Source organism: Zonotrichia leucophrys, chromosome 1 (assembly GCF_028769735.1).
Source record: "Zonotrichia leucophrys gambelii isolate GWCS_2022_RI chromosome 1, RI_Zleu_2.0, whole genome shotgun sequence".
Classification (NCBI taxonomy): Eukaryota; Metazoa; Chordata; class Aves; order Passeriformes; family Passerellidae; genus Zonotrichia; species Zonotrichia leucophrys.
The window spans coordinates 64266090-64286846 of record NC_088169.1 but is presented as its reverse complement, the minus strand read 5'-3'; the positions used below and the strand labels follow the sequence as shown (position 1 = coordinate 64286846).

The 20757-nt window shown below is 37.2% G+C and overlaps 1 protein-coding gene across 4 annotated transcripts in view; it reads left to right on the top strand.

Moving 5' to 3' along the window:
* Nucleotides 1-20757, top strand: part of INTS6 (integrator complex subunit 6) — a 38885-nt gene that overhangs the window by 3358 nt on the left and 14770 nt on the right. For all 4 annotated transcript variants that reach the window (XM_064715185.1, XM_064715192.1, XM_064715201.1 and 1 more), the window contains 2 exons: nt 13357-13446; nt 20403-20586. In XM_064715185.1, the coding sequence (XP_064571255.1) occupies nt 13357-13446; nt 20403-20586 (274 nt within the window). The remainder of the gene's footprint in view (nt 1-13356; nt 13447-20402; nt 20587-20757) is intronic.

Here is a 20757-nt window from a genome sequence, read left to right as displayed (position 1 = left end):
TGAGCTCTAGGGCAGCTAATTGTCTTCATCTTCACGTTGGTTTTTAAAACTATGGCTTGGTAGCCTGTCATCATCCTGTTCTTCTTGTCTACCACCTAAAATTTAGTCCAGACAAATCAGTGTTTGACCATACATAATGTGAGAAACTTCAAAATCCAGGAAAATAAGTGGTCAGAATGCTCAGTTGCATTTTAAATAGTTTTCACTCAGAACATAAATTGCTGATTAACTTTTTTCTAAAGCAGCTACAAATATTAACACTGTAAAAGAGTAGTTAGCTGAAATTTAGGAGGCAGATATTTGAAGACTGAATATATTAGAATAAGACAAGATAACTACAAAAATAGCAACATTCACACCATCTGAGGTGTGGTATTATGTGACATAATCCAAACTTATTAATCTGCGGGAGATTTCTCTCGCTAAACATCTTTGCACTATCATGCTTGTATTTTGGTGTATTGACAAACTTCTAAGGTACTTGGCCAAGATCTACTTGTTACACAAAAGTGAATTGTAAACCAGACTTTTCTTACACATGCTAATGACAAGACATGATATAAGCCTGATGGGATTGTCTGGTTATGTCTCCACCAGTGACATCTTGTACCCCTGCTGAGTGCAAACTGTTGGTTTAAATGGCAGAGTGACTCAGTACACTCCATTTCTTTCAGAGTTGACCAGAGTTCTCCATCAGCTCACCTTCTGAACAAGAATGATGGCTGAAGGGTCATTCTGGAGTTGGGGAAAATCTGCTTCATATTTTCTTGCTACTTAAATGTTTGGATTTTTGTTATGAGTCTTTATGATACTGCATATGCAATGATTGAGTTACCATGTGATCAGCTGATCACAGGATCTCACATTTAGATCTTAAAGGACACTGTCAACACACTTAAGTTGTCAAAAGCCTGGAAGATTTTTTTCATAAGCTAGTTCTGATATAAATTCTATGATAGGGGCTTTTTATAAATATTTTGTCTTACTGAGGAGTTGCTAGATCCAGTTTTTTTGGAGGCTTTTGTTAAGAAAAAATGATTTTGAAAAGTACACATTTTAAGGTGGCTGTTCCTTTTGCAGCAAGTTCAGATTAATAATTTCAGTATTTTACTGCTTGGATCCAATAGCTTTTTTCCCCTTTAGTGTGCTTTGTGGTGATTATAGTAGAAGAATAAACCTTCAAATAGGATGCCAGCTTTTAGCATGCACTAAAAATAGTGACCCTTTTCACCTTCTGCATTTTTATGGAGAGCTTAGGGAAAAAATACAGCATTTGCATGTCTCCAGGAAGAAATCAGTTTAAACACACTAAATTCAGTACGTTTGTCACATCACACAACATATTGTACTTCATTAGCCCAGTTTACACTTAGATGATTGACTATTTTTTCCAGTTCAGCTTTTCCATTATTTCAGGTAGTCTGAAATACCCAGCCTTTTTCTGGCAGGCTTTTTGTCCTCTTGAAGTACACTCTTAGCTCTTTTAACTGTGGCTTGTTCAGCAGGACATGAGTAGTCACGATTTAACCAAATAGTTTTGAGTATAGCAAATGTGCAGCTTGTTGTAGTTCATAGAAAGGTTAAATACTGATAGATGTTTCTGTGGAAACAGAAAGCATTCAAAACGTAGCTGCTGTTATGGTAGAGTGAAAATGTACACAAATGGTTGAAATAAACCATCAGCTTCAGTTACTTGCAGTTTGTAGTGAGGTTTCTAAGCGTAGGCACTGAATCTGAGGTAGGTAAAATATGTATCAATGGTGTTTTGATACTCACCTGCCAAAGACTAGCATAGCTCTACCAAAGCTGGAATCTGATGGATGTATCTAATTGTCAAAACTCTGATTTATTGATACCCCGTGTGTTTCATGTTGCCTGTTATTTGTGAAATGCTGAAAGTCTCTTACTGGTTTTTTGGCAGTATAGCATAGAATAAGGTTTGAGAGGATAAAATACACTTAACTGAATGGATTTCAAAGTATTTTTAATATTTTTTCAGGGTGAAATTGCTTTAATACTGCATATAGAAAGTGCTTTTCAATAATATAAGCTTTTTATGAATTTTTAAAATCTCACTAGAGTATCCTGCACATTTTTCAGCAGCATTACTACTGCTATGAGTTTAACTTTTAAATGAGTCTAATGTAACAAAAGCACATGCTAACTTTGTTGCTCTGAAACAGAAAAGTCAGTGTGTCTAATACAAGTGGATTTAGACTAGGCATTTTTCATTCACAGTGATGAATAAGATGCTGCCTGGATTTAGATTAGCACAAAAAACACTGGGTGACTTACCAGGCTGTGTACAGTCTTGGTGAAAGCCTTTTATTCTGTAGTGTATATCACATATGAGCAGAAGCATAACTAGAATAATCTAAGGAAAAAACTAAAATCCAAATAAAATTCAACTGATAAAGAATATTTTGGGAAACATAAGAATATACTCAGAACTGGAAGTTGGAAGGTATCCTACGTTTGTTTTTAAATAAGTTTTTTCGGAGTGTTGTGGTCATGCCAGGTATGACCATCAAACAGCACAATCTCAGGTTAACTGCCACTTGGTAGTTTTTGCTGAGTATGGGTTTAGACCCATTTGTAGCTACAGTAGCAGAATTGCTGATGTGTTCCCACAGTAGAACTTGGCATTGGTCTGTAGAGTTCAGGGTGGTTTGCCACACTGGCATAAATACTGTAGTATTCCAACTACAGTGAACAGTGTACCTAGGAGGTAATGTCTAATCATACTTGTGGACACAAAACAGCTTGAAGTCACACATTCTAGGCTGACTGCTTGTTTATATGCTTGTCTAGAATCTCCTGAGCTTACAAAACCACAAAAAAAGTGAAAGTACTGTTCCCTAACATGGACTACATTATGCTGTGTTCTGTTTTCTTCAAATTGTGGAGCAGCTTTATTTTCCTAAGAGACTTTTGAGATAGTTACTGGATTTTGTTGCTCTCAAAAGTCAAAATACTTTGAAATATGGCTTTTGTCTTGGTATTTTGGGATCATAATGCACTGCACTGAAATGGCCTATGCTGCATGTGCCTCCAAATTTGGAACCAAAGTTTAGATTAGTGTTTCCTGCTTTGTCATGCTGGCACAGTTGCACATGCAGTTTGCTTCTCATGTTGGTAGAGACAGAGATTTACACTTGCAGAGTAGCTATCCTGGTCTCTCTTTTTTGCCCCCCTCGACCAAGAAAACCAAATAGGAGAATTTCAGACAGTAGTAAACAACATCACAAGTGTGAGTGTAATAATGGCAGAAATATGAGGGGCTTTTTCACAGTCTTGTATTTTCTGTGGAATGGCAATGGATTTAACATGAACCTGGATGCCTGCTGATGTCAAAGATCTGTATGTGAAGTGCTGGTAAAAATGAATCCTTCTCATCTGCTGTGTGATGAAATGAAGCATATTGGTTTGAACTTACACCTTTTAGACCATAACCTTTAAACATGCTGCCCTTGTTTTAGAACACCCTCTAGTGAGAGCTACAGCAGGCACTGTTAGGGTTTTTTTCACATTGTGATGTGGAACTGCTTGCCCTTTAGCACTCCCAGCCCAACAAAGTTCAGCAAAAGTCTCACTCGTCTAGTTCCAATCCAGTATGTTTTTAAACAATTTGAGCCTTTCATGAGGTACTTCATTTTTTCCAATGAAAACATTTTCATCAATCTGTTCCAGTAGCAGAAAGAGGATACTTCAAACAAATTTGATTTGGAAGGGGCAGTGCCATAACATGTTCATTCATAATTTATTTGCATACACTGTGCATTTTGTCCAGCTACATTGAACAAATACAGAATGTCACTGGACTCACATAGGGCACTGATGGTGTTTTCTGATGCTCAGTATACAGAATGAGTGGAAAGTGGGCATCTCTATTGCAACAGTTCTGCCCTCCCAGCTTTGAATCCCAAAATGCCATCTTGATTGTGTGCATCTTCTGTGAGGCATACTCCGCCTAGATCTCTGCTCTGGAACTTGTGGCTTCTCATGGGTTCATAGTGGCACTAACCTTGCTTCAAGTTGTGTGACTTTGTGTAGTAAAATAAATCAGTGATTGGTCAGTGAGATTAATGAACTGGACTGAACTGTGGTGGTTCAAAATTGGTTTTGAACAGCCAACTTGCTCCTGCTTTTGTGGTGGTAAACTTCAGGAAGGAATTGTGGAGGAGTCTTTGGGAAGTTATTCTGAAGAATTGCTCTGTGTTCATAGGTCAATAAGCTACTTTTAGTCAGCTTATCAGTACTCTGGATTATTAACCCCCTAATTTGTGGGGAGATTTTTGTCAACAAGTCTGTCTCTTCTTCTCGGTGGTGTGTATTTTGGTTAGGTTTTTTTCCCTCTAATTGGTGTGTGGGCAACTGTAGGATTTGTTACCCTTCTCCAGCATATGGAGAACAGAGGCCTGGCTTAGTCTGTGAATTGCACTGACTGAGCCAGAACCAGCTGCGTAAGGTCATTGCTGTGAAGCAGAAAGGCTTCTCTAATTAGGGACTTGATCCAGGGCTTGGCAAGGTCAGTTATTTTTGGAATAAAACATTCAGAAATAGTTTTAGGAAATGAAACCAAAATCTTCTTAAACTCAGAGTCATTGGAGCTGACTTTAAGGTTATGTTTGGTATGAATTGTGTTAATTTATTTTTCTTAGAAAAAGTTTATAAAGGCTCAAATAGAACCTATTTTTAGAAGCTCGTTACTATGCTCACTCAAATAACTTCAAAAACTCCTGTAACTTTTTGGCTGATTATCCAATTTCAGATGATTCCAGTAGTGATGCATTTATTAATCTGTAACTAACTGATAAGGTGCATCTTTTTCTCTAAGGATACAAGGATACAAGTTGTGATAGCAGTTGATTTTGCTGCTTACATAAATAATTTAATTTCATTTAAGAAAAAGTTCTTCACCTTCTGGTATTATACATCTGTCACATCAGTACTTAAATGTTTCAAATCTTAGTGGCATTTTGTGCTTCATTTTAATGTGGTTTTTCACCGTTTAGTTACTTGCTGGAATTCATTATGTATAAAATCCCTGTTCTATGCATGTTTTATTTTTTTAAACTGTGATGTAGTTGTGAAAGATTGAAGGACTGAATTGTTTTTGAAACTTACCAAGGAGCTAATCTAAATTGGAACACTTACTAGTTAATCAAGAAATTATCACTTATATAATGTGATATTTAAAACTCAATTAGATCTGTTCTTAAATGAAAGAAAGAGGACACACCTATATATTAACCTGTGATTTTTGAAACTGTGACTTACTAATGTTGGGACCTCTCTGATTTAGGCACATGAAAGTATCTTGAGGTTTTAAGTTTGAGGTCTTAGTAAATCTACTATGTAATCATCATTCCTTTATTGTTCAACATGAACAGAGTCTTAAACTGCTTCCTTAACACATGCCTTCTGTTTTCACATGTGTATTATTCAGTATGGAGACTGTGTATTCCAAAATTGCATTGAAACTCATTTTCAGGCTGCTTTGAGTTGCCTCTTTTGTTTTCTTGCTGTTAGTTTTGGTTTTGTTCTTGGCACAAACTTTCTGAGGGTGTTCCAAAATGACTGAAGTTGCGCAATTAAATAGTCTTTGAGCAGTTCATTCGGTGCCAGACTTGGAAACTCAATGTGTAAAGTTATGAGCATCTATAAAAATGATACTAAGCACAGTGAATTTTCTTGTGGCATGTTTCAGGATGGGTATGCAATGAAATCATTACCTATAGAACACAAACTTGCAATCTTTAGCAGAGCAAGCAGTTGATGTAAGATTCTGTGGCTTTGTTTTTGAAAATGGGTTTGTTGTCTCTTGTGCAATTCAGATAGGTGTTTTGTCTCTAGCATTTCAAATTACAGAAGTGATATCTGACTGGATCTTTGGTTTTTGCTGTGTAGCTTTGACTGGACATGGCTAGTTTAAGGTGATGTGTTTGGAGGTTCAGTAATTAATTGAAGTCATAAATGGCTATTTTAAAAAAGATTTTTTGGAGATAATGCCTAGGTCCAAAATAGCAAGGAGCAAATGACTTGCTTTTGTTGCATTTATTTTCCTCAATATCTTAAATTTCCTTTTCTTAAATGGAACTTAGGTAGCCTGTGTTATGGACATAATGGTTGTTTCAAGAATTCTTCCTTAGTTCTGTAACTGATGTGCTGAGGAGTTTGATCTCTGGCTCAGCCTTAGGAAAAGTCTGCTGTTAGAATTGTGTTTGGCTTTGAAAGCCTTTTGCTAACTGATTTTTCTTTCAATTTCTTTTTATTTAAGTCTATAACTTAATTTGTTCCTGGTTGCCTGATGCAGAAAGCTTCATGCCACCAAACAGTGGTATGTACAAACACTGTGTGAGCAAAAATTTTTTCATTTACTCCTAATCTGTAGTGCTAGTAAGAAATGAAATTGAAACCATGTAAGTGCCCTGTAATCCTACATAAGTATTCCAGTTAAGAAACTGTGACTAGCCCATGTCTTGGGCATTGTAGTAACTCTTAGGCATTTGTTATGTGGTTAACTAAATAATTGTCTACAACGTGGGAAATTAATTTGCCTTCAGTAACTTTGCTGTACTCTGTGGAGGAGCAGAGCTGAATTTAGGGTTTGTAGTCTTGCCTCATGGGGGAAAGATATTTTTTGGTAGCCATCCTTACTGTGAAATGGTTGTAGTTTTGTTGGCTTTTGGGATATGAGTGCAAGAGAAATCATTACTGCTTGAAAAGCATTTTCCATTCTTTTGGAGAGGACGGAGATGGTGTGTTAATGGAAGCATGGGTTCAGACCTTGATAAATTCTACTGTGCCTCCTTAAAACTCTATTTTTAAGGTTTTCTCCAAAAGACAAAGTAATTTGAGATAGAATACTGAGGGAGGGGGGAAGGTTAGCTTCAAAAGCAAAGGGAATGTGTCCATAATACAGTTCAGAGTTTGTGGCTGAGCCTTCCAAAGATGGGCAGTCTGCAGCAAAAAAAGGAAGAAGTGGAATTATAGTATGTGCTTCCATGGTGTCTAAATCATGAACCAGCTGTTGGATTAAACATATGTTAAGAAATTAAGAGTTCAGTGAGGGATTAGTTCTTGTTTGTACTTGAGCAAGAATATTTAGGGGTTTTAGATACATGGATTTAGACAAGAGGTATTAACTTGTTCCTGTGTGTTTTGAGGTAGTATGCAAATAGTGTGCCTCAGGTTTATCTTGTTACTCAAAACACCTCCTATGAGAATAGATTTTATTAACTTGTGCCCCCTCTGCTGGCTGGTGTTCCAATTACAAAGTAAAATACAAGTTTACATAGGTGAGGTACTCTCTGATAGGCTATTTTGGCCAAATAGCAGTTTATAAATGTTGCTTTTATGCAGCTGAAACTACGGCAAAATCCGTGGGAGATTTTGGGAGAATCTGTGGTAGTGGTGAGAGTTGGTGTTTTCACAGTACAGTTTCTGGTTTGGCCTCAGTCCAGACTCCTTAAGCATTTGCCAAACCTATTTGTTTCCCTCATCCCTGAATTGAAGAGGTGTGATCTTTTTATTCACCCTGGGTGTGAATATTGTTATATACACAGAGGAGCCAGCTCTTTGCGATTTTTGGGACCACACTTTGGTCTTCTAAAACCTGCTACTATCACCTGCTTTTCTGATAGCAGTTGTTTTTCCCTTAAGATTTAGAGTTCTCTTCTTTTGGTTGTAGTGAGGTGATCTCTCAAATTATCTTTATTAGGTGATGAATTTTCCTATGTTCTTCTGAAACCTGTCTGTTGGTGAGGTAGGATTCCCAGCTGCCTAGTGCGAACAAAAGGCAGAGCACAAGTCCTTCCATCTTGGGTACTGCAGGGAGAGCTACAGATGTCAGTATTATGATGCAGGATGTTTGTCCATACTGCAGGTGTGGGAGTGTGTGTGTGGACTAGGTCTAACAGAAAGAGTCATCCTGCTGTCCAGCAGCCATTTCAGAAAAACACTGGGTATTTTTTCTTGGAGGTAGTGTAATTTCTGGAATGGGGCTTTCATTAGGTTATTTCATAAGATTCCTCTTTGTGACTGGTGTTGCCTTTGTTGTTAATTAGGCATTAAGGGAAGTTTCTAGTTTGTATTAAAGTTTCTTTTATGGCTTGAAATCTTAACATATTTCAAAACACCCATCCTGTGTAAAACTTAAACTGGTTGGTGTAGCTCTCATTGAACTTACTTCTGTGACTTCTGAAAGTGATCTTGAAATACATCTGCTGTACAAATATCTGATCTTTGACTAAGACAGAACTGCTACCACTACAGAACTGTATTATATTTTGAATAATCAACAGCGTCAAGGGAACATATTGGAATCTTTATGGACAGCAAGATAGATGAGTTAGCAACTTTCTTTGTGCATGAAGTCCATCTTTGTCAGATCTTAAGCCTGTACAGAATTTGTATGTTCTTCAGCTCTTACTCAGGCTGAAAGCACAAAAGTTTCTCTGACACTGAGGTGCTTCCACTTCAAAGAATCAATTTCAGTTCTAAAACAGACATAGTAAATAAATACAATTGCGAAGTTATTTTTATCTTGCAGGTTCTGTCAATTAGATAGCAATGTGACAGAATTTAGAGCTGCTATATTTTTCAGTCTGGCCACATAATTATGGTGCTGTTATGGTGGCATATCATGTGAGATGTCAGGTTTATCGATGCAAATGTTGTAGTAGAATTGGACTGCCCTGTTTGCATTCCCCCACCTGCAGCATATTCTTCTTGTGTTCTGATAGATCAAAGTTTCACAGTGTGTTTGTGTTAAATATTAGGTTATAGATTAGCTTCATCTGGGAAAACTTCCATTTAAAGACATTTTGCTTCTTATCAAGTAATAGGAAGGAATTTACTGGTCTACCAAAATTGAAAGCATATTCTTTCCCTAGTACTGTAGCGCATTGCTTGTGTGTGCATGGTTGTGCTGTGTGTCCACATACATTTAAAAATCCTTCAAGGCAAAGTAATTTTTGTAGAGTTTAATTGCCAGCTATTAATTGACTGAAATACTGTTGTGATGCCAGTGTATTCAGCTGTGCTTGTGACTTGGGAAACAATTGTGCAAAAGCTTAAAATACATTTGGTTATATAGGACTTGCCAGCTACAGAGGTTAATTCTGTGCGGAAAATGGAAAATAGCCAAAGCTGCTGAAAGTGTGAGTGGGACAAGTAAGAAGTTGCACAAGATGCTGCAGTTCTTATGTAACTGATGATCAGAACAGTTGTTAATACCTCTGTGTACTTGACTGATAGTGTTCTGCCTTGAGCAATGAAGAGGAAAGTCTCCAATAAATGTTAATGTCTTAGACATTTCATGATTTTGCTAAAGCGTAACTGAAGTTTCTAGGAAACAAAAAAAGTGAAAACCGTGATGGATTTAGACCATCTGTTTTAGTTTGAAATTCAAGCTCAGTGTTTTGATATTTTTTAAGCTGTTTATCAGTTAAAAAATAGCTTTAAAGCTAATAATTTGTCATTCTGACTTTGATTTCATTTTAAGCTGTTGCTTTTGAACAATGGTTGCTCACAGATTCTCAAGAGCATTTGAGACTCTTGACCTTCTAAATTATAAAAAACTGAGACTGAATTCAAAAATTGATACTGCAATTTTATATTTCCTGGTCAGATGTCTAAATTTACTGAGAGTTAGGGCTGATAGTTTTGAAAATGGAAAGGCTCTGCTGAGATAATGTAATAGGAGATAGATAACAATACAGCTTGCAGAGTTTTGTGATTTACTGAAGTGGAAATGCACCTTTTAGACATTTGTCGTGATCTCAAAATGCATTTTTTCCAGTTCCTAGTGACATGTTCTATTAAAAGTATGCACTTAAGTTCATGTCTATTTTCAGCTTCCAGCCTTTCTTGAGCTTCAAGTTTCTGTACTACTAAAAACTTATTTTTGTAGTAGTTGCTTATTGTGTCATTTTTAGTCTCTGATTTGGTGTGGTTTGGTCACATTTCTACCTCATCCATTTCTTCAGTTCTGCAACACTTCTGACTCTGAAATTAATATTTAAATGTGTGTTTTGAGATAACAGTGGTCTTTATCTTCTCTTCCTGCATGTGTAATATTGTATACTTGCATATGTAAAGGTCACAATAGGTCTTGAACTGCTTTACCTCTACACTTGGAAGAAGGAAAGAAAATCATCTGTGTATTAATTAGTCACGTTGAAATTTGATGCTAAGCTCACTTGCCAGTGGGAGTGAATTCTTAATTGTGAGAGCCTTAACCAGGCAATAATGTGTCTTGATAATTTGATACACTTTCTGGCTTGATGTGAGGCTCCCTCTGAGAGCATCATGCAAGCTGGTGTGGCATGGGATGCCTCTTTCTGTGACCCATAGTGAGTGGTGTGGAGCTCAGTGGTCCTCTGTATTTGTGTTATCTGAGCACAGAATTGCTTCAGCTGGAGACCAAGGGAAAGGCAACCAACACAGCCAAGTTTCTTTGTGTTTTGCAGCAGTCATGAAGCTGTCAAATTGTTCAAATGGAAGTGTTGTGTAATATAAATTCGTTTTAAGGCTTTGAATCTCTTGCTTGTTCCTTTTTAATCAAGCAAACTTTCCCTGATACTGATGCTGTTTTAAGTAACTTTGTTTCCAAAAGAGGTCTGTAGGGCTTTTTGTTGTCTTGGTGCACATCTGTCCTTGAAAATACAGATTGTGAAAGAAAAAATCCTCCTTGTACCTTGTTTGAGGGTGGTCAGCCATTAAAATCGTAGGTGGTTCTTCCTTTTTTCACCACTGCTACAAACTTTCAGAAGGAAAAGCAGTGTGTTTCTTCTGAAATAAATAAAACCTCATGCTGGTTAGCTAGTTATCAGAGTAAGTTGTAAGCAGTTTTATTATTTATTCCTTGTTACCCTGAGATGCTTTCCCCAGTGCATTGCAGCATACCTGTAAGCTGCCAAAGAGATGGTAGTGTACACTGTCACTGTTCCTCTGCATAGCCAAAATAATTGGGCTAGACTGAATTAATTACCTGTGCATTTACAGTCAATGATGTTGCTATGTATTTTGAAGAGTGATATTTCCAAGATTTGTAAATACTGGGTATTTTTTTAAAGTGTATTTCTATGGGAAGAGAAATAGAAAGTAATTTGATTGCTGTAGAATTAAATTAATTAGGTAGAAATAAAGTTCTCAACCAATTGTTGACAGAGGTGCTGCAGTTAAGTTAAAAGAATTGGTAAGTCTTTTGGAATTCAGTTTTATGATGTCTTACTGTTGAGAGCTTAGATAAATAAGAGGGGGTTTTGTTGAAGGAACTGGTTTTGAATGCCTTTGTATAACTAAGGTGGGGAGCAGGGTCAGCAGAGTCAGTGGTGGTCTTTAAAAAGTAATGACATGGAAATTTTTAGTCAAAAAGTAGTAAATCTCAGTAATAGGCTTTTTTACTGAAATTCTTCCATGATACATTTTAATTATCTTTCTGAAAACAATTGATTCTTAGTGTGTGAGTGAATATCCTTTGTATATGTAAAATGTTTGTGAAATTACAGAGAGTATCCTGAGGATGAAGACATTTCTCCCTCAGACATGTTTCATAGGGAGCTCAAGTGTAGCAACTCCTGTTTCCTTCCTTATAATTTCATGATCATTCTAACACCAGCTGTTGAAGGCTTAAACTTTAGATAGGAAAAAATTGAGACAAAGTATAGCTAAGGAATAAAAAAGTTTTTCAAGATGATGAGGATATCCAGATAAAAGGTGTTGTCAGAGATGGAAATTTTAATACTTGCATTTGAGATTGCACCAGAATATTAACTTAGCATTGGTTATGACATTATAAATCTGTTATTTTTCAGTTGTCAATTCATTTTTACAATAATTTATTAGCAATAGAATTCAAGTAGTATTATGGTTAGCATTCATGAGAAAGATCTAGTTACAAACCCTGCTTTCTGTATTATTTCAGTGCAATGTAATTAGCTTCCAGCTGATGTTTTGCAGTTGTGGTAAACTATTGGCAGAATAACATACTGTAACTGTTAAGAATTAAATAAGGCTAAATATTCTTAGAAAATTATTTTAATTAAAATGGAGTGTTTTGAGGGTCCTTAAATCCTTTTGAGTAATTGTTTAAATTAACTTATGAAGTAGCTTGGCTTTCATGGGAGAGATTGATCTTTGTTTTAATTTGATTTTTGCTTATTTTTCGTAGTAATGGTATGCTATTAGAAAAGAAATCTTCAATTTTTTTTTTACTAAAGTTTGAGAAAATATTGACCTCTGTAAATGTGGTGCTGCCACAGTAGTCAAACTGGATACCCTTCACCAAATATATGAGATTGTTAAATAATAGTTCTGTTTGAAGCACAAAATCAGTAGATGATCTTTTATATTTAATGGGTTCTAAAAATGGGTTGAAAAGGTCTTTTAAAACCTGTTAGTTCTCTCTCCATGTTTTTAGAGTAAATCGCAACCATTCATGAGATAGTTTGTCTTTATAAGCAGAACTAGGCTGCAAGTTTAGTTACATTTTTCTTTGTTTCCTGAGGAAGAAAAACAGGGCCTTGATATTAGCAAGAGAAGAACAGGACATACTAAACAAAATCTTGTGGTGACTTTTATTCAGTCCATTATTAATTCTAGGTAGAGTGAAATGTGTTACCTCAGCTGGAGTTGATGTATTTGTGGAATGCTTTGGAGTTCTTTTTGGAGAGCTCCTAGAGCTGGCAGTAGCTAAAGGAATACCAGTAACTGACCTCAAGTTTTTGCTACAGCTAGGCTAGCTGCCTGTCTTGCTGAGATCCTAGAATATCTTGCCTTGTGTATGTTTGTCTTAAATGATACATACAGAAAGTTTATCTGGTTTTCAAGTATTTGTTTCTGAAGTAGATTTTATGTATGCATGTTGAACCACTTTGATCAGAATGGAACGGGTGCTAATTATATCAGTCTTAATAGATAGAGCAATAGTTCTTAACCCCGGGGTCATGATCACAAGATGCTATGTGAATACTTTACTTGGACACAAAGTAATTAAATCACACAAAATTGGCGCTGGAGGAGGGAGAATTGGAAGTACGTTGGGAGGAGATGGTTGCTTCTCTAAACAGCTGCTTGTTTGTTGAAATATGTTGCAAGCCTTACTCTTGAACTCCTGTGTTAACCATTTTTGCTGTTTCTGTATGCATTCATTGAATACAGACATGCTAAGTGTCTGGCATTCTATGGTGTGAGTGTAAAAAGACTCAAAAACTCCTTTTGCTGCAATATGTGGTACTTGAGAATAAATACCTCAAGCTTTGTTGTTTTGTTAGTAGATATCAGTGGCTGTTTAAAGACTGAACAGAGTTTGTTACATCATTTTAAATAACTGCTTTTTTTTCCTCTTAGGGACGAAACCCTTTTTTTCTGGAGCCAGCAATAATTATAACAGTTACTGATGGAAGTAAATTAACTACTACCAGTGGGATACAGGAAGAGGTAAGATCTAACCTCTGGTTACAGTAATGTGTACTAAATATTGTTTAAACATTGATACTGTTTACAGTAGGAGCATAAGTGGCTCCTCAGAAGAATGCTCATTAATAGCTTAAATTTGCTTGTGTCTTGATTAATTTCAAGTAATTTATTTTAATTTTAAGTAATTTTATGCAATAGTACTATGAAAAACCAAGTAACTTTTTTCTTCATGTAACAGAAACCTGTGGTGCAATTGTTGGTCTGTTAAATGGAATAAGTTTGCTCTGTCTAAGGAGTTCATGGCTTTTAAAATATGTTAGCAGAAGAAATTGATTTCTATAAAGCATATGTGTCCTTAAGTGGTCTTGATAGAGATTTTTTTGTATAGACCCAAGTTAAAGTAATGATTTCCCAAAGGATGTTGCCACTAGGGAATATGTGAAACATGTACTACTCTCACACTGAGTTGTTAAAAATATTATAATCAAATGAGTAGTCTTTATAATTCAAGGTAAGAACTGAAGAAATATATTCCAAGTTAAATCTGTAGAGCAGTTTAAAATCAAGATCTTGGTATATGGAGTACCCAGTCAGACATCTGGCTAACTCGGAGGTATGGCAAATGCTGAGACATTTTATTTTAACTTATTAGCCCTTTTGAATTCTTTTCTTAAAGAGATAGAAGTGGTAGGATTGGTCGGGCCAGCTCAGTGCCCATTCCATGCAGTAGTGAAAAAAAACCCAACCAAAACAAACTATAACAAATCCCTAAGTTCATTCTCTTTTCAGGGAAAAGGTTAATATTCAAAGGTCCATTTTAAAACTTAAGAGGAGAATTCAGACTTTTGCCTGTGCTGCACCACATTTGACTGTACAGATTAACTTGTTGTACGTTGCAGTTCACTAGTTACTCAGATTTCTCCTGATAATGTATTATATTGCCTTGTTACAGCACTTACAGAATTTGTCTGTATAAAAAGTGGTATTTGAGTGGTTTTTGTAATATATCTAACTTGAAGAGAGTTGAATAATTGTGTAATTCTGTGTGGACTCCTATCAAGCATAGCTAGTAACTCAAAAGGAATTCTTGGATCCATGGTAACAAGTAGATTATCTGTATGAAATCTTACTTCCGTCATACTTTTTTTTACCCATTAGCCTATTTTCAGACAAATTCTGAGATTGAATGTGTGCAGTCCAAAATACTGAGCAATGTGACACTGATTTCAGAGTCTTCTGCAACATACAGTGCTGTTAGCAGCAGAATACTGTTTTGGGTAATCTTTTAGCTGTGTAAGTCATTTCTTGAGAAGAATCTCTGATGTCAAATGACTTGTAAAATCTGGCACTGACATACTGGAGTGAGAAGCACCAAGGTGCTCAGAGAGAAACTCAACCTCTGGGTAGAGGCTGAGAACTGGGTTTGCTCAGTCTTCAGAAGAGAAGACTGGAGAGTGCTTTACCACCCTCTGCAACAGCTGAATGGGACAGGGAGCTTGTCTTTTCCTGGAGGTACCCAGGGCTGAGATAAGAGGCAACAGCTGCAAGTTGTCCCGTGGGAAATTCTGATGAGATTTTCTGATGAAAATCTTTAACTGTGTGGGTGATCAAACACTGGACATGTTGACCAGTGGTTGTGGAGATGGTGAAAGCTGCATTGGACAAGGCCCTGAGCAGTCAAAAGCCTCTGGACTGTGTAAGTGTCATGTGTTCCTTCTGGTGTATGCAGTGCTATGATTCTGTGTTACATTTCCTTTCATCTTTGTTATTCAAAACGATTTAGGTAAGAAAGCTGCATTAGTAGTTAAGCTCTTCATTTTACAACAAGAATCAGGACTTTCATAGCCATCCAGGTTGGTTTTTTTTTTTGTTCTTTTCCTTTTAATGTGAGTACAACTTCATCTTAGTCTTCACAAGAAGACATTTTCCTGGAGTGAGGCAAACATTTGGTCATACGTTTACATCTTTAAACTGTTGTAACTTAGGTTGAGACAAGGGGTTTCCTGGTGACTCCATAAATCTACTAAGTTTAGACTTGGTTCATGAGCAGTGCTGACTGATAAGCATGTGTGATAAGTGTGTGCTACAACCAGAGTTCGTGTTGTGATGATGTCAAATCAGGCCCAATGTTACAATTTTGTGATTGTTAAATTGCATTGTAGAAATGCAGAATTTGCTCTAATAATAGTGAATTAATGTGGGTTTTTTTGTTATAAATAAGCCAATGTAAAGGTGTTCCATTCCTCCAGGAGGTGAAGTAACCACTGTTCTTGCGAGACAAAATGTGAATGCAAACAGGTTTGAATGCTTTTCCATATGTGTGTACTGGGTGTTTTGTACCCAGCAAAGCATGTGATTTTTTTTTTCCCTTTTTTTGGCCATAGGTGTGCTGGTAGAAACATTCTTAACATTATCACAGAGAAGGGGAACAAAGCATCGAAGGGTGCTGCCACTGTCTTTCAGGGATGATCTGTTTTTGTCACTATGTGTTCTATTGATCAGAATTTTTCTTAGTCTACCTTGAGTGTCCTTTACAGTTTCCTCTCAAATTGGACATAGAGAAATGAGCTAGAATTAGTACAGGAACACCACCCTGGAGATACAGAAGTTGATTGCTCCTCTTTGGTTCAGTAACAAAGCTTTTTCAGTCACTTTGAAATGGCTGTCCTGTTCTTTGGGTTTGACTTTGGGGAGGCTCTTCAGAGTTGGTGTTGGAAGTGATCATATCCCACTGGCTATGACAACAATGTTTTTACTCCTAGCATCGACTGAGGCAGTGTATTTTTAGTTCTTTTAAGGCGTATATGCAAGATAACCAACAGTGTTGGGCTTTGGTGTTTTGTTGGGGTTTTTTTTTGGAAAGCCTGTGAAGCCAGCATGGGACCTGGAGGCAAGTTTTCTCAAAGCTTTGTCATTCAGATGAACATTTACATTCTTACCAATGATATCAGTTTATCACTATGGGAACACTGTCATCTGCCTTAGTGTGAAGCAGTCAAGCTTAAACCCTGTTTCAGAGCTCTTGCTGAATTCTTCAGATGTCCTGTTCCTTTGTGGATTTTAAAACGGGTGTTTCAGATAGAGCGTTGACCAGTGAGTGCTGCTTTGTCTCTCATGGGTGTGGTCTTTCAGACTGAAAACAGAAATTATATTGTCTATGCAGTTTTCTCCACCTGCACAAGTCAGTAACACTTTCAGTTCTATCCCTTCTGGTGCTGCTTTTTAATGCATCAGTGCCAGTGAAAAGTGCCAGCATCAATTCTATGTTCTGCATGGCTTGTTGACCAGACCCTTCCCTGGACTCACTAGTTTGAGTCAGAACTTGAGGAGGGGATGGGCTCATACTGTTGGCAAGCCATCATTAATTAGTTGGTCTGATGTTATGGATTCCTTATGGAGTGGCTTTTGCTTCTGGCCTGATCCCTCAAATTCAGTCTTAGCCCTTTCTTCATCTTTTGTTAAGCAAATGTTTAAATGCTTGAAGGGATTTCTTATTCCTCTTCATATTATGAAATAACATATTTTTTGAGTCTTAAAATTGCTGAGCTATGTTCTCTTGTCCTCCCCCAACATACTCTCTAAGTAGCATTAAACTTGTCTGCAAGACTGAAATGGAGTTGATAGCGTATTGATACATTCTGATAAATGATGATACAAGCAAAAAGCATCAGCAATGATGCTTGGTTTCTGTATGTTGCCATTCCTCTGATCTTCCAGTTATGAGAAACTCTTACAGGAAGAATCTGTGATTTTCATGTGACTTCATCCCACAGCTGTTTGGCATTGTCACATTGATCCTTCCCAGAGCTGATCACCTTGCATTGCACTTGTAGCGGCTGTGACAAGTGTCACAGCAAGGTTCTGCTTGCTGTCAAGAACAATCAGGAACTCAAAATGCTCTAGTATGTTTTTTATCCTAGTTCCTCCAGTTTTGATTTCTAAACAAATTCTGCAAGAAATATATGGCAAATATAATTAAATGTATGTTCTCATTCTTTCTTTTCTTTATTATTCCTGTTAGCAGCAGTTTTGGGGTTCACAGCACTGAGCTCCAAAACTTTTGATGTCTAAATTCTTAATGTGTAACTATCAGCTCAGTGAATACTTGGTGATGGCTAATGCTGGCTTTGGAATGGCCAAGTATATCATGTATTGACATGGTGTGTCAGTTGACCTTTGGAATCTCCTTGAGTTGTCTCCCATGGAAGAACAATTTGTCTTTCTATATGTTATAACTGCATTGGATGGAAAAAGATGAGAAAGCATAATGTTGTTGATAACTGTAAGTAGAGTTTCTTAGTCTGTCAAGAGGTGATGTTCTCCGCTGGGCTTGAATGGTTACCTGTCCTTAGTCCTTCAAGGATGAAAGGCTGCATTTGCTTGGTAGAATGTCAGATGTCTTGTCCATTTTTTGGGTACCAGAAGAGCATGCAAGGAAGGTTACTTGCTGATAGATTTTTTTCTTTCTTTGGAGCAAGAAGAGAAGTTGGCTGTAGGCATATTTTTGTGTAGTGCCTAGTCTTCTAACACCCTTTTATGAGATGTCCCAAGATGGAGCTGCCTGTTATTACCTGAGTACTAAAGCTTCAGCAGTTCTGTTGGTGCCCTTTCCAGTGGATGAGCCTGTATGTGCAGCCATTGCCAGAAGATCATTACTGTCTTTCTCAGACTGCCCTGCCAGTGCAGAGAGTTCTAATGCTTATCTAGCTTTTTTCATCCTAAGGTCTCTAGGATCCTCTTTCCCATCCCAGGATTTTAGACTGTGCTGCTTCTCATGGTTGCATAAATGTAGGTAGAAACAAGGACTCAGAAGAAATGAACCTGCTCACCCAATAACCTTGTACTGAAGAGATCTTCTAGCACACTCTTATCTTCTGCCCACTCAAAGTTCTGGAATATTTTAGTTGTTTTAAAGGCAGGAAGAGCGCACACTGATTGTGTTAGTGGCATTATCATTGTGGCATTTTGGAATGGTAGGGCTTCTGTGTGCTCCTACAAGCCAATGATGAGACAAGACACCTGGTTGCTAGTACTGAGCTGGGAGGACATGTGTTGTCTATGTGCAGTCACATGTTGAAGACCACAGCTGGTAAATAACCTTCCCTTAGTTCAGTCTACCTTTATCTTTCATACTGGTGGTTGAGAAAGAGGAAAATGTGTGCATGCCTTCATATTAAAATATGCGTGGGGAAAGAAATGAAATGCAAGATGTAGAATTCTAGGCTCATCTTAGTTTCTGCTAGGTATGCAGTTGCTATGGTAATACAATACCAGTTTAAAAAAAGGTAACTGGAGGGGACAAGACCAAGTTACTAATGTCTGTGAATGGGGTGATTTGAATCTATAACTTTGCCAGTATATATGTTAAAGGATGTTAAACTTAACTGGAATTAAGTTGTTGGAAGGAAGGTGAGGACGTTTGATGTGATGGTGATTGCTTCGCATTTTGTCTTACAGTTTGAAAACTCTTCTGATAGTAATATGTGCATAATGCAATGGCCAGCTTCTGACTACACTTTGGTTTTGGAGTTGTCTCCATATAACTAGCTGAGCCAATGAAATGTTTTGTAGCTTGAGGTAAACTGAACTCAGGATACTGTTGGTGCAGGATCTAATGGGATACTTTATATGTATAAATATTCATAGTAAAAAAAGTATATATGCTGCCCGAAGGAAAACAGTGCTGTTACATAGGTGTAACAGGTTTGTTTGCAGAATACACTGTTTGGAAATTGTATATCTTCAGTCAGATCTAACTAGGAAAGCTTGGATGGCATTCCTTAATACCCCCAAGTGAGGATGGTGGAGTGCTTGCAAATCAGTCTTCTTGCAGTCAGGATTCCAGGCTGTTAACTAAGAATGTGGCTATGCTTTTATCTTCTTTTAACTGAGTTTCCATTGTCAGGCAGTCATTGTGGCTCTTTGTGTAGAGGGGAAAGACATGCGTGTCGAGCAGTTAGTTATAAACCACTGAGTTCCTTCCTTTTGACCAGTTTTGTGTAAAACATGAAGCATTTGGAGAAAATAGTTGTTCTTACATGTCCTCTGTGCTTGCATAAGCAAAAAGAGAAATTCTAGAGGAATCATCAGGTGTGCTGAAAAGTGCAAAATATTCTGATTCTTGGCCACATTTTGAGTAATTTGTTCTTAGTTTCAAGATTGTATCAATAAATTGATTGCTTTTCAAGCAATAAGGTATGTGTTTTTCCCAGTATGAGATACTGCAATTGTAAATAGAAATAGCTGTGGATCTGGTTTTGGAAATCAGGCTTTAATGCTTTCAAGCTATCTACTTAAAAATAAGCAAACAAAAAACCTTTTTTAATAGCTTTCTGTAAATTCTCTAAGCACTATGAACTAGAAATGAAGGCAATATGTAATGAGTGCTTGTGGGATTTGCATCAAGTTTTGGAGCAGACTAGTACTTTCTTGCTAGCACTGGAGCTGAGGGTTGAGAACTTTGAGATTTCTTTGAACGCTGCATTAGAGAAAATGAGGACATGTTGAGTTTGCTTCAGCCTGTGGACTTAACTCCCTTGTATTTGGTGTGCTAATGGAACTGCACCACTTGAGTCATTGCTTTGGGGATGTTTTTCTCCTTTTTGTTGCTGCAATGCTCCAGGTGAAATGAGAATTTTGCTTGTGATGACAGTGCTGTCATCAGCCGGGGATGTATCAACATTTCTGGAACTTGAAATTACTTGTTGCAAATCTATATGTTCAGGGCTTCTGTAGTTAAATATTTGGATAAGCTTTCTTTTTCTCACTAATCTGTGTGAAGTATCTGGATGTAAAAAGGGCATCTAGGGTCTTCTGAATGCCTTGTGCTGTCCTTTAGGAGCTTGTCTCAGTTTTGTTAACGAGGTATTATGTGTGTGTGGAGAGAGAAATGTGCCTATATGGAATGAATTGCCATTGCTATGAAACCTGAATTTGTTTCAAGAGCTGTGTATTCACAGATTTAAATCCCTTTCCAGCTCCATTTACCTCTAAATTCCCCTTTACCTGGAAGTGAGTTGACTAAGGAACCCTTTCGATGGGATCAGAGGTTATTTGCTTTGGTTCTTCGTTTGCCTGGTATCACAGCACCAGAATCAGAACAGATGACAGGGGTGCCTGTGGATGACTCTGCTATCACACCTATGTGTGAAGTCACAGGAGGTGAGTGCTCTTGTTTCCTTTGACAAGTCATTACTTTCCAAAGTGTAAATTAATTCAGTTTGGTTCAATTAATTGTGTGATTCCATGCCATGGAATAAGGATTTTTAAGTTCTTGCAGTACTTTTAGAAACTCTTAAGACTGTCATAATGAAACTAAAGAGACTGACAACA